Source organism: Falco rusticolus, chromosome 5 (genome assembly GCF_015220075.1).
Source record: "Falco rusticolus isolate bFalRus1 chromosome 5, bFalRus1.pri, whole genome shotgun sequence".
NCBI classification, from domain to species: Eukaryota; Metazoa; Chordata; class Aves; order Falconiformes; family Falconidae; genus Falco; species Falco rusticolus.
Genome location: NC_051191.1, coordinates 58,069,063 through 58,083,135, shown reverse-complemented (window position 1 = coordinate 58,083,135; position 14,073 = coordinate 58,069,063). Strand labels below are relative to the sequence as shown.

Here is a 14,073-nt window from a genome sequence, read left to right as displayed (position 1 = left end):
TTCAGAAGTGACTGCTTTTTAATATTTACAAAGTTATCCCCATGCATGATTGGCACCAACTGATATTCCTGTCAAACCTTTTATCCAAAAATCCCCCTGCACAAGGCAAATTTAACGAATGATACAGACAAGGATCAATTTACTGATCACCAAAATGCAGCAAGGGAGATGTAGGCTAAATATTAGGAAATACTTTTTAGCTATAACACTGATTAAGTCAAAAGAGCAAACTGCCAAATGAAGTTGGGTAATTGCCATCACTAGAGTTTTGCCATCACTAGAGATTTTTCAGGCTATGAGTATGCATCCATTTAGCAGGGATGGCTTAAAAATAATGTAGTTGGTTTTGCTGCAGTTCAGAACTGGGACTGAATGACTCATTATAGACATGTTTTATCCCAAATAATATTTTTAATTTCTTCCCACTTTACCCTAGCTAGGGATAAAGCAGCAGGGATGTCAGCAAAAGAGAGTAACATTTTCTCTCAGCGTGTGCCAAGCCTACATGAAATAAAAACAAGCTATAGTGAGAGAGAATAAAGCCCAGATTGATGTGACCTTTATTATTTTAACAGTGTCTTTCAGCACAATTACAGAGTTGCAGGATTGCAGAGAACAGAGCTGGAGTATAAAATAACATAAATAAATAGACAGGAGCCAAAGCAGTCAGCAGGAGGTGGTTGGAATTGGGCAGTGAAGGATGGGTGAAGGGTTTGCATTGGTCAAAGCCTTTATGATTCAGCCACCATAGTTGCAAATTCTGGAGAAGGGAAAAATTTTTTTAAAATATTAAGAAATGGAAAGAAGGAGGAAGCATATTACAATGATTACAGACTCACTGGTGTAGCAGAAACATCATAATAACAGAAGAACAAAGAAATCAGAATTAATTAAAGGGAAAGTATGGCTTGGGAAATCTTCCAGTGAAATGAAAGTATTTTTTGAGGGTAAGGGAGAAATGCTATACATGCCAGAATGCCAAGACTGTCCACTGCTATTCATCTGAAGAACTTGATTAATTCCCTGTTATTCCTTTGTAAATCTCAGTGGGATGAAGGCAAGAACTAGAAATTTAATTTTTCAGTGAGATAAATTTCCTTTACTTGGAGGCAAAGTTTGGCGAAGACTCATTAATGAGTCTATCAGAGTATTTGTGTCCCTGTATTATAAATATATTACATTTAAACTCTATTTTGTAATGGCAAGTTGACTGAAAATGACAGATCACAAAAACAGAAGGCTGACACCAACCTGTGTAGCAACCTTGACCACACTGGTGATAACAAGAAAAATTTCTGTGATCTCAGAAGGCCAGGATTTTACCATTTGGCTTTTATTAGTGTTACATCTGTAATATTTACATACATGTATCTGTCTGCAGTTTGGGGTTATTTTATGCTTTGGTGTATATATAATCCCTTTCAGCAGGGTGATAAAGCATGGGAAAGGCACGCTTGTATCCTGGTGAATAGCTGCCTGGCATACTGCACTCTGAATACTGTACTACCCGAGGAGGTTATAATTCCTAGCTCCATCTAACCTTGGAACAGTTACATATAAGAATACCTTGCACAGTTGTGTGTGCCTCAGAGCATTAAAAATGACAGACTGGAGGGAATCCCAAGAAGGGCAACAAAGATGATAAAGGGATTAGAGGGTATACAGAGAGAGTGGTTTATAGGTTTAACATAATCAGTTGAGAGGAAAATGGCAAATAGGGGAGGCAGTCATCTGTAAAGGCTCAAGAGGAAATTATTGAAGTCTGACATAATGAAGAGTAATGTCTTGCAACAAGAAAAAGATAGAAGATGAAAATTAGGCATTTTAAAGAACATTCTGATGTTCAGTTGAAAAACGCTAAACTCTAAACTGGGAGATCTTCACTGACTGGTGTGTGCAAACAGGACTTTTGATGATGTGTCCAAAAAACATATCGCCAAATGTTGACAAATCAAACTGAGAAATAAAAGTGTCAGAGAGTTTAAATTAAATCCAAATTTATCCATCATTTTGAAAGATGTAAATCCAAATTAGGATTAGTGATGCTGATTACTTAACACAAAACATATATAAATCCAATACATGGTGGGTACATAGTTTGAAAGTGTTGCAAACTGAATTTAAGAGATAACATAAAGTGCTTGTGGTAGAAACTCAGACTATTCTGGGCAGAAAGGGGAAAAGGCTATGATTATTAAATCACTGTGTGAATAAATTCTGCAAAGAGAAACATGAACTGCAATGAATTAAACCCTTCCAAAAGGGAAAACTAACTATGCATATTCTAACAGAACAAGTTATCATACTTGCTACTGCTAAATTAATTTTTTTATATAATTACATGTATCTACGGAATATATTTGGGAAAGGTTATTCAGACTTGCAGCCGAATATTGTCTATAATACGTTGTGATATTATCACTGAAGGGCAATATATTTCATGGATACGCTTTCCCAGGGTTTTCAATATACTTCAAAGGCATTTCAGTTGAATAATCTTGTAAACTAGTTCACTATTTCTTTTTGTATCAAGATTAGCCCAACCACAGCTGGCTTGTGGAGGCACTGTTGCAAAGTGTATTCATACATGCAAAACTGTGTATTAGCCCGTCTGTTGGTCGTTCTGACTGGCCTGTTAGTGAGAGAATCCTTGTGATTAACTACATCCTCTTTTCCAGTTGTAATTCTCTTCCCAGACAAAATTACATTATATCTTTCTTTGCACAAATAATAGTTTTAAATTACAGGGATTTAGACTATTTCGTCATGTGAAATAATTTACTAGCTGTCTTGAATCAAAGCTCTGACTTAAAAGGAGGGGGTGGTTTCACTGTGCTCAGTATAGTTTAGCAGTATACACCAGCCTAATGCATACCCTGTAGTATTTTACAGAAATGACAGATAAAATTACAGAGAACCTCTTGTAGGCTAATGATTTCTCTCATCAGACCATGTTTTTTTACATTGTCTGTACAACAGCAAATCTTAGAAAACTTTGTAAGTAATGACTTACACTAGTTTCTTTTAGAAGATGCAAGAGAACAAAGAGGGATAAGAAAAGAAGGACTTCCAAAAGATTTTTCTTTTTTTTCATGACTTTTACCTGTGGCAAGGTCATGACTTATCAGTTGTAATTTTGAATGCTTGATGTCTTGTGTTTACAACACTTGAAGAAAATAATTGAAACATTTTAAAATACTTGCAGAAGCTGAGCTGTATCAAGGAAAAGATTTTGATTTACTTGGTTAAAAATTTTGGGTTTGTCCTGTCTACAGTGCATTATCTTTGAAAATTCTCTGTGTACTTTCTCAAGTCTATTAGTATCAAGAAACTTAAAAGCATGATGTTCATGTCCAATGCTAATACACAAAACAGAGAGCAGAAATCTTCATTTTCTTTTCTCCTCTTTCTTATAAATGTTCTCCTGAAGCTGACAGAGCTGCTTCACCATCACTTCCCAATCCAATATGGAAGCTAATGCTTGTAGTTTTATTAGGTAACCTGGCCTTGACCTGCGATTTTTTCAGATTCATCATCTTCTGTTCAGATCCGTGGAAATTGGAGGGGGCCTGACATCACACAGAAGATGATCATGTCTTGTATGAATAGGCTGCAAGTTTTCAACTATTTGAAACTGGCAGATCAGCCACAAATTACAAATCTTGATTGGACAAGAGGCAAGCTGGTGAAACTGTTTCTGAGCTGAATGGTCTTGCGGGGATGATAAAAGGTTTAAAGCAGGAGACCTAAGATAAGATTTGTGGTGTGAGACCCTAACTGGAAGAAGACTGATTAGGATTAACATTTGTGATGATACATCTGGGAAAGATGGCTCTGTGGTGTTAAAAAATCACTGAAGATCAGCTGTATGGGCTCCACAGGGACAGCATTCAAGGGCTTTCTAGTAAATTAACATTAAGCCTTGTGAAAGGCTGTATGTTTGTGATCATTTAGTGACATATGAAGCTGATGTTTGAAACAAAGGCTAAAAGTGATGCCTGACAATTCAGTTACAGAGAAACAAACAAGTGGTATGCAACAGAAATACAGCATTGCAGTACTGAATATGAATGTGATGTACATTTGTGACCGTATATTTTATTTACATAGACAGTTATAATCTGGAAGTGGATTTATGAACCAAAGGAAAAGCTGGAAAGTATTGTCATCCTCATCTTTTGGCCACAGTCCCAGCTGCTAACTTTGCATGTATTTCTAGCCTTTCCAGTGTAACAATTTGCTGTTGGAGTCAAATTTAAGAAATGGAAAAGGAACAGATAACGTTTTACAGTAGGGATATGGCCAGAAGAAGCAAAAGAAAAAAGCCCTTCATCTCTTCTCATTATCAAATATAAATTCAGAGTAATTCCAGTTCAAAGTTAAGGAAGGGTAAAAGCTGCAGAAGAAAGAGATAAGGAGAAGAGGTCTTTCATATTGCTTAATTACAACGTACTGGCTTTCAGGCATTTTCAACTTTTTTTTTTTTTTAAAGTTATGGGTAATCTTAAATAAAAAAAAAGTTAATGCTGTATTCTCATGTTTAAGCCAAAAATCATTCTGCAATGTGATTCTTTTACTCCAATTGCTACTGCTTTTGTTTTGCAGCCTTACAGGAATAACTGAAAATTTATCTGATGTGAGGTTGGTGGATCAACTGTGCTTACTTACCTGAATTAAGTTTTCTTCTGAAAATCTTGCCCACTGATTTTAGTACCACTGCCACTAATTTTGATGGGAATAAGGAGGAGCCATATAATAAGGCATATGAAATTTAAAATAATTCCACACACTCATCAGGTTCAGTAGCACTGCTGAAGTTTAGCAGGAACTTCCCCTAGATGCTTCACAATTGCTCCTCTGCAACCGTAATATAATCATGATCTGAGAAGTTAAAAGGCCTGAGTCTAGAAACAGGGTCACAGTCACTGATATTCCGGTGTGCTATGAACAGGCAGTTTAGCTGATATATAACCTGGGTAATATGTCAGTGGCTGATTTTGTATGTGACTTTTTCCAGCTTCCTAATTAGGAAACTATGTTAGTTAACTGTATTTTACTTTTTTTTCCTTTTTAAATTGCTTTTTATTTTTGGAGACAACATTTTTACAGATCCCAGAGATCAGGTAATACAGAAAGAGTTGAAGGGTTTTTTTTTTTTATTTTTTTTTGGATTTCAACCTATCATATGGCTTATCAATATGGTGAAAACTTAGCAATTGCCTGCTGCCTAGGTGATTTACTACTCTGGCCACAAACTTCCACTACTGTCTCCTACAATGAGGAAAGATTTAATTCAGCAATGTATCTCTTCATGTCTCTTCCAGTCTGTCTCAGGGATACAGAAAAAGGAAAAAGGAGAAGTTTTGTATGTGGGCTAATTTATTTCATCCCGAGGGGAACAGAAAACGGCAGTATTTTTTTAAGCAATGCTGTGAAGTAGTTGTTCTTTTCTTGTAGTTCTCATGTTTAGCAAAAAGGAGTGACGGGCTTTCTTAGCTGCAAAGATCCACATAACACTAGCAAAACCTGAATAGGCAGTTATTGTATAGAAATTCTGTAGCAACCTGGCTGTACTTGGAATTTTAAGAGCCTTGCTTTGCTAAGTCATGCATTACTTTCCTGTTTACTACACATCAAGCAGAAATGCTGGTACTCAGCTTTTTTTTCCTTTCTCTTTTCTAAGTTTTATAGTCAAGCCTGAGTCTCTGAACTCTCAGTGTCCTGATTCTCACTCCACTGAAATCAATAACTTTTCTGTTGAGGTAGACGTGGGCTGGGTACTTAGTGCTGTGCTGTAGTGTGCCTTAACTACATCTCCGTTTCAGTCAGCTCTTGCCCCCTCTAGTGTTGGAACTCGGCCCCTGTTTCCCCTGAAGCCTGCAAGCAAGGTATGGCAAATGTAGCAGGACTTTGCATTTCATTAAATCCGACTCGTGCCCTTCAGAAGGTCACAGCCCCCAGCGATTCCTAGACTTCCTCAGTTCTTGTAAGAGTAATACTCGACTGTTACTGTCAAAGTTTACTCCTCTAATCACATACCATCAGCTCCAATTTTACCATCACCGTCCTTATCACCAGCAGCCAGAAGAGCCTTTGTTTCCTTGTCTGAGAGGTCTCTTCCATCAGGGGTAAAGCCCTTCAGTACAAACCTAAAGAAGAGGCATGGAAAAAAGGAAAGTTGTTTTTTTTCTCCCCAGAACAGTTTCACTTCATATTTATTTGAGATGTGATATGAGTTGGAATGCAAAGTTGTATCATCTGTTGTTGACATTCTTTAACATTCAGGAGCACTTTATTCTGAAACTGCACTTGACTGAAGAAGTATCTGCAAGGTATTGGTCATTCATGTGTTTCGGGGATTCTGCAATAAAAGTTACAACTAGCTGCCTCCAACACACTTTAGATCATATAATCAGCAAACAACTGATTATTGCACACCAAATACTAGCCAAGAGATTGAATTGTATGCTATTATTTAGTCTTGTAAAAAAAGAAAACAAGAAGGCAGACTCTTAAGGCAAGGTTATTTGAGAAAGGATGTATCTTTACTTACTTTAATTCTTCCTCTTCGATGAAGCCACTTCGATCTTTATCAAGAATATGGAAAACCTTCTTCACATCTTCCGGGCTTTTCTTCTTCAACCCTACCATCTCGAAAAACTTCTTGTAGTTAAAAGATTCTGCCGCTACAGGGGATGAAAAGCCAGGATTAGAAAAATCGTTGCAACATATACCACACCACACACCCACCCCCATGGTTTTCTTCCATCCTGCTGCGTGATCTACCCTGGGAGGCACAGTCGAGTCCAGCTGTGGTAGGAGCTGATGTACGTGCTGTAATTGTCCACGCTTCACAGGCGTTAATTGGAATAAACACAAGGGGAAAGGGACAGTGTCTCCGTTTTGCAGATGAGGAGCTGAGCTACAGAGGGACGGAGACTTGCCCAAGGTCACACAGGAAGTCAGTGACAGAGTTGGGAGCTGAAGTCTAACCTGCCTGGTCTTTTTCAGTGCCTTTGCCTTAAACCCTTTTTTTGCTAAGTTTTCCACTAAAACAGTCATCTGAGAGCGGACTCTTGACTATTAGATCGCTGTCACTTCCTCACATTTCCACCCCTGGGAAAAAAACCCAAGAACCCGCTCTTGCTCAACCACGGAGCCTAGCACTGCCGAGAAATGTTTTGGAGCACATGGCTGTTCCAGTTCCGTTTCGGTTTTCCCGAAGGCTTCCTAGAAATCAGCAGTGCATTTCGACCGCTGAAGGTACGTGCAGTGGTGGTTTGTAAGCTCAGAGACTGCGAGGGAGTGCTGTGCTGTGCTGCCTGCAGGACCTTGTGAGGCACGATCGCCGGGGGGGAACCCCACAGCCTGGAGCCCCTGAGATCGGAGCCGAGACAGTTTACCTGCTCCACCTCTCCCGTCCTTTAACCTCACCCGCTGTTGTCACACCCATGCAGCCTAACGGCTGTGGTGTGGGCTGGTAATCCGATAGTGACCTCCAAAACGTGCTGGGACCTTTTTTTTTTTTTTTTGGTTGTTTCCCCGCGCATCCTTATTCCCGCCGCAGCTTTTCCTATGACATAAAATTAAGGAGGCTCAGTCTTTCGAGATCTGCTTGACAGATCTACCATTAGTTGCTGCTAATTGCATCTGCGCCGGGACTTGGAGGTGGCCCTAGAACAATAGATGCTAATGAGAAAAAGCAGCTGCTGGATCGAGCTGAGCAGTTTGTCGGTCTCGTCGACCCTCCGGCCGCTGGGTTTAGCCGAGTTCGGCAGGTTTCGCGCTCCCGCCCGTTCGCGAAGGTCACGGCACAGCCGGGGGCAGCGGGGGGCTGCTCCCTGGGAGGTAATGGGCAAGGGGCGAGATAACGTGCACCCCGGAACACGGTTTCTGGCGTTTCTTTGAGAGCAACCTTAAACACCTGAGCCTCGGTAAACGCGCAGCGGGGGTTGCTGTCAGTTTAGGGATCGCGATGAATTAGAGGGGTAGGGAGCGTCTGAAAGCCGGAGGAGTCTGAGAGGGAAGCAGGGACCGCTGCAGTCCTGCAGAAAGCTGCTGCAGTGGAGCCGCGCACCTGCTTGCTCTACTGTTGCCTTCTGCTCCGTCCCGAAAAGCAAAGCCCACCCGGGGATTCCGCATAGGAAGTAAGGAAAGAGCCGTTTCCTATCTCCTAGGAACGAGCAACAGCAGCTCTGTAATACCTGAAACCGAATTTCCGGGGTGAGTGGGAAGCCGCCGACACCCGCGGCTGACTTCCCTATCCCACATCAAGATCCAATCCAGTCTGGTCTCCGAGGGGTTTGTTCCCTTTGACAGTATGTATCCTCTCAGTAGAAGCAAAGTCTGTCCGCAGTTCCTGCTTGCTTTCCTTTAGAATAAATATTTCACCTCTGTAATATGCAGGGCAACTTTGCTGAGGATGCAGCCCCGTACTTAATAAACCTGTCAGGCTTCCACTACACTTCAGAAAACACATCCTCATTTGATATTTTGTTTAGCCGGGTCCTCTAATCTTCCCCGAGCTTAAATAAATGCACTGCTACTCTAAGATGAAAGGACGAAAGGGGATGAAAAGAGGGGAAAGGAGAAAAAAAAAACCAAACCGCTCACCTGAAAAGGCTCCCACAGCCTTCTTGATATCCTCAGCGCTGAGCACGTCAGTCATAGCCATCCTGCAACTGTTTGAACAGGGAAGCAAGTGCGAAAAGATTAAAAAGTGCTTTTCTCATCATTTCTGCTCATATGACCAAAGCTGCAGTGCTGTGTGGGGATGGCACACCGGGAGAGGCTGGACCCATGCCAGCTCTCTAGCTCTGCGTGGAGAAGTGTCGTGGGCTGCTGCTCTCCAGTTTGCAGAGCAGCAAGCAGTCGGTCCACAGACGCGAAGGTTCGGCTAAAGAGAGGGCACGGGGGTGCCTTTGCGGGGACCGGCGTGGGGGAGGGCGTGAGTGGGGGGTCCCTCCCTTGGGAAGTTGGAGCCTAAGCCTTACTGGCACAGTGCCAGAGTCTGTCGTGATACCGGCTGGAGAAAGAGTTGTGCCAAGGTCAAGTTCTGGGGTGCGGTGGAAGAGCTAGTGGTGCAGGGACGAGCCTTGTCCTCTAGTAAGTCAGGAGGAGCTTTACCAGTTATATTCGGTGATGAGGAAGGAGCTGCAGCATATGCCACGCTTCAGGCGGCTCTTGAGGTCGGGAAGCAAATATAATGTAGCTTTGGAACATTTGCCTTACCGTTCAAACACTTTAAATGTCTTCCCCTTCTCCCTCCGCACTCCCCCCCACACCCCCCCTCCCCGTTCACACACATACTCCTTTTAGACCTCGTTTCTTTCGGGCCAATCCATATTAAGCATCATCATCGCTGAATTAATTATCACATCCCTGCGAATCCCACAGATTCCGTTTGTAATGCACAATATGCTGCAGAATCTTCTGCGATATGATATGGTGAAACGGGATGCGAGGTGACAACGTGCTCGTGTGGAGCTCCTGTGCAGTGGTGGGCTTCCCAGGCGGGACCGGGCACTTCCCGACATCGTAAAAAAAAAAAAAAAAAAAAAAAAAAAAAAAGATTTAGGAATAGTAGTGTAATTTGTAATTTTTAGGTTCTTGGTTGTTTGGGTTTTTTTTCTCTCCAAGAAACTGTGCCCATTTTTCACATGAAATATGGCAAGCAATCCAACGTGTTGGCAGGCTGGGCGGGAGCCAGGCTGGGTAGCCAAGGTTGGAGCCCAGTAGTAGGGCAGATCTCCGCAGGAGTGTTGGCACCTCTGCCAGGAGCGGTGGCCGGGGGACGCAGGGGCTGCGGTCGGGTACGGCCCGATCCCGCGGGCGCGGTGCGGCCCTGGAGGGGAGGCGGCTGCTGCGGGCACGGGGGGCTCCCTCAGCCGTGCCTCGGCGGTCCCAAAAGTACGGGCTCCCTCGGCGGCCCGAGTTCAGCTGTAACGGGTGAGTCATTAGCATGCCACAGCGCAGAAGGATGGAGGAGGAGGTGACACTGGGGTCCCCTTTTCCTTTTCTTTTTTAAACAGCGACTCGTCGTTGGAGGAGGGACTGTCGTTTTTCCCTCGTCGTTACTCCCCCACCCCCATCCCCCCAGTTTCCGCGTATTTCCTGAGATACAAGAGAGCCTTAGTTTTCTCCAAGGACAAGTAAGAAGGCGGGTGGGGGAGCCAAGTCCCTCTCCCCAGGCTGAGCGTACCTTCCCCAGACCCGCAGGGCGAGCGGGGCTGGGCGCCGGCCGCTGGCCCGAGGCAGCCCCGCAGGGGGCTCCGCGCACCCCCCGTGGGCGGCTCCGGCCCGGCTGCCCCCGTTCGGAGCTGGGAGCGGGGGGCGCCGTGGGGCCAGTGCTGCGGTTACTCGGGCTGTAGCGGAGTTCAGCTTGCAGAAGGGAGTTGAAAAAAGCCTTGTGTAGCATCGGTGAAAACCCGATCGTTAGGTCTGTTTTACGCTTGGGTTGAATGTGGACCCATCGATAGACAGCTGTTTACAAAAGAAATCGATGTGCCTGATCTTATGCAAGTGGCGCCCCGTTACTTTTCCCCAAAGGCAGAGGAGAGCCCCTCCGTGTTGCCAGCGCAGGCGCCTCCGGCCTGGCGGGGTGCGCCCGTCCGCTTCCCTGCTCGGCTAAATTCAGCATCGGTGCAGTCCGCAAAGGAGCTGGGCCTTAGTCCCCACAGTTCCTTTCATTTCTCACGAACTTTTTGCAAACCCGTTGTGGTGGTATCCTCGTTCTTGGAGCCACAGGGCCTCCTTTTAGGTCCCTACAAACAGCAACGCTCCTGACCGTCCGCCAGCGAGGATGCTCTCGTTGCGGGTGACTCGTGTTTCGGTGTCAGCCCCTCTCTGCTGACGAGGCAGAGCACATTTGGAAGGCTGCCCTCGGAGGTAACTCAAGCCGGTGGCTGGCAGGGGCGATGCGGCCGCCGGGCAGGTTAACGGGCCTCCCGCCGCCCGCCCGGGCGCGGTCCGTGCCGTGCGCCGGGGCGGCAGCGCGGCGGCTCCCCCGCATCCCCGGCGGTGCGCGGACCGCCCCTCTCCCCGCCGTCATCGGATCTCGTCCTGCTGCGAAGGCGAAACGTGAGAGGTGCCAGAAAAATGAGGCTTCGGGTCAGGTGGGGCCGTTGGTACAGCGCAAACAACATTTCCCCCCGCTTCCCGTGCCCTGCGGAGCCGAGGGGCCGTACCTGCCGTGGCCAGGAAAGTGACAGCAGCGACATGCAGGCTGACGAAGCGGACAGTTGGAGACCTAACGTGGAGGGGTGGCGGAGGCCCGTCTTTGATCTCATCAGTGCATCCGTTTTAAGGACAGCTAGCAAACTCCTAGAAGCTTTTAGCCACGAAGCTTTAGTCAACACTGTTATGTTATTCTCATATAAAAGGCGTTTCACGAGCTGGCAGTTTCACGCTCGACCCCTTCACCTTTTTCTCATCAGCCCTGCGAGTTGAATGACGCGTTTTTCTTTATGTCTGAGATTTTGCCAGTTTTCCTGCCCGAACTATTTGCAAAATCCACACCGTGGATTTCCGAGTTGTCTGCACAGAAGCTTTTGTATAGATCAACTCCCCCTTCCAGCAGCTCCAGAATGATGATATTCTTGCTAAGTAAACTATTTACGTTAAATAGAAACCAACCCGCCCCTGTCAAAAGCAAACAACTCAGGGAGAATTGAGTGATCAGCAAGAAGCCCCCACACCAAAAGCTGAAGCAGAAAGCTGGGGGTCCTTTGCAAAAAGGCTCACACATTTCCTTTATCTTCCTAATGACCACACCAAAGAGAGCAACTTCATCCCCTCGCTTACGGTCGTCTGTGCATAAAGAGAGCTGTCATTTCTGCCGGGTCTTTTGGAGGGGTTTTTCGCCTTCGGTTCACGACTGAGCTTTTCAGTAAATTCTGTTCACTGAGCCCTTGCTCACGTTCTCGTGCACTCCCACCCCTCCCTTTTTTGTTATTTCCATTTTCTCACTTTCTCTTCTCCTTTTCTCCTCATCTCCCCTCAATGACTTCACCTATTTTTGCCTTTTAATGGCCCTTTCTTCTCGTTTGGAGTCTTCTCTGCGGGAAGCCATTCCTCAGGATTTGGGAAATTTGCATCTCTGTCTCTGGGCTTTTGTTTGTGGCAGGGGGCCGGGGTCAGAGCGATGGGAGAGACCCTTATCTGCTTTCCTTCGGGCGAGGTCCCAGGGTTCCCGCCGGGAACGGGCGAAGCCATGTTTGCTGTGGAAGTTTGAACATTTTCTTGCTACTTACCTTTCGGATCTCTCCTAAGCACGCTTGGAAGGGGTGTTAGATATGGAGGTGGTCAAAAAGAGATGGAACCCGGGGTAGGAACCCCACTTATATAATCTCTCCTGCTCTTTCTATTTTTGGCAGGTGATACCCACTCCTCACTGGTATCAGATATTCAGGGATTTTGGTGGCGGTGTCACATTTATCTTTCCCTTAACTAATCAAGGAACACTATTAATAATCCTTGGCGCTCACCTTCCCTTGGCTGTGAAAACCCATTACCTCGGCAAACCGACGGTCCGCTTGAGACTTCATTGTCAAGGGGGGGCAGGCGGTGTGCGTGAGCTGCCTGGGGGCAAGTGGGCTTCCCTTTCATCTGGCCCGGGCGGCCCCGGGGAGGTGACGATGAATCAGGAGGTTCAGTTCGAGAGGTGGTACTCTGCTCAGAAGGAAGGGAATAGGGAGATGCAACCTCCTTAGAGTGAGGGGAAGCAAAGACATACTCAGGAGCTTGTCCTTTCCTCTCTTCAGCCGTGGCAGGTACTAAGAGAGAACAGCCCTAAACTGCCCCCTGCACCCAAAGCTGCCACATTCAGCTTTACCTCTGGGCCTTGAAGAAGGGCAGAAATGATTTTCCCTGAAGGCAATAGCAAATGCAATTCTGTAGTTCTGGTTGCTCATACTTAAAGGAGCATCCAAAATCTCCATTCTGGGCCCCACTGGGCAAGGTGCTGTAGTAGTCTGAAAAATTTACAACCTGAGCTTTTTTAGCAGAGGCAGGGCTTTGTAAATGAAGAGATACTACATATACAGTCATAATACCCTGACTGTAACTTTTTCAGCATATAAATTCTTTTTATGCTGAGTTGCTCATTCTGGGGAGAGACACCCTTGAAGACACCTCTATTTTTACTCGGTCAAGCAATAACAACAACAATAAATATGCCATTGAGACCCATTTGCCATTTGGTAATCCATCTGGGGACACTTTTCCTGGTATTTAATGTTTCTCTGGCAAGGGGGAACATTTTATAAAGAACTAGGAATCACATTTATCTGGAGTATATTTGTGAGTAAAAGAAAAATCTTTTATGTTTCAGGACTCAAACCCAACAGTTCTCAGGTTAAAAAGCAACCAAGGCTGTTGTGATACAACTGAAATTATCTTTTGGGAAAGGCAGGTGCTGCATACATGAGATTTGATTTTTCTAGCTTGATTAATTGATCCTAGAAGGGAGGAAAGAGAATCGAAGTATGTATGGAATAAGAATATTTTAAAATATTTCACTATCATTTTGATGCTGAGTTTTGTGACAAATTGGAAATTCTCCAGCAGCTTTAGACAATTTCTAAAGCAGAAGCTTTATTGAATCAAACATGAGAAAGGTTAATTAAATCATTTTAATCTTCTCTTATTTATTACACTTTCTGTAGTGGTTTTTGAATTTTCAGTGTGCTACAGTAGTAGGGGAAGTAATCTTACTTTTCAGGTAGCCTCCTTTATTTCTCACAAACACTGTGTCTGTGCCTTAGCTCAGAGCAGGTGAGACTTTGTATTTAATTACATGTGAGATAGCTGACTCTTGTGGGTCCAGATGTTTCAACCAACTGGTGTGTTGCCTTTGCAACAGTACGATTTGTGGGCTGCTGTTTGCTGAATTGAGTGATGTGGCGTTTCCATTACACTTTCACATATTATATACCCTTGATGTAGTACCAAGATTAGATTTTGGTTTAGAGATACCAGTATCTCATGGTTGTTAGCAGGATGCTCTATTTCCATTTGGTAGGTGGCAGAACAACGTTTCTCTTTTACCTTCTTTTGGCAGTTTAGAGAGGATAA

The 14,073-nt window shown here is 44.6% G+C and overlaps 1 protein-coding gene across 2 annotated transcripts; it reads right to left on the bottom strand.

Annotated features, from left to right (window-relative positions):
* Nucleotides 1-537: 537 nt before the first annotated feature.
* PVALB (parvalbumin) lies at nt 538-12,313 on the bottom strand. Of its 2 annotated transcripts, XM_037390031.1 has the most exons (5): nt 12,252-12,313; nt 8,614-8,681; nt 6,554-6,686; nt 6,040-6,149; nt 538-760 (listed from the first exon to the last, which is right to left on the bottom strand). In XM_037390031.1, the coding sequence occupies exons 2-5, from the start codon at nt 8,672-8,674 to the stop codon at nt 732-734; spliced, it is 333 nt and encodes a 110-aa protein (XP_037245928.1). In that variant the 5' UTR covers nt 8,675-8,681; nt 12,252-12,313; the 3' UTR covers nt 538-731. The 2 variants fall into 2 exon arrangements, with proteins under 2 accessions (XP_037245928.1, XP_037245927.1); XM_037390030.1 differs by lacking the exon at nt 12,252-12,313 and having other exon boundaries at nt 8,614-8,839.
* Nucleotides 12,314-14,073: the final 1,760 nt, after the last annotated feature.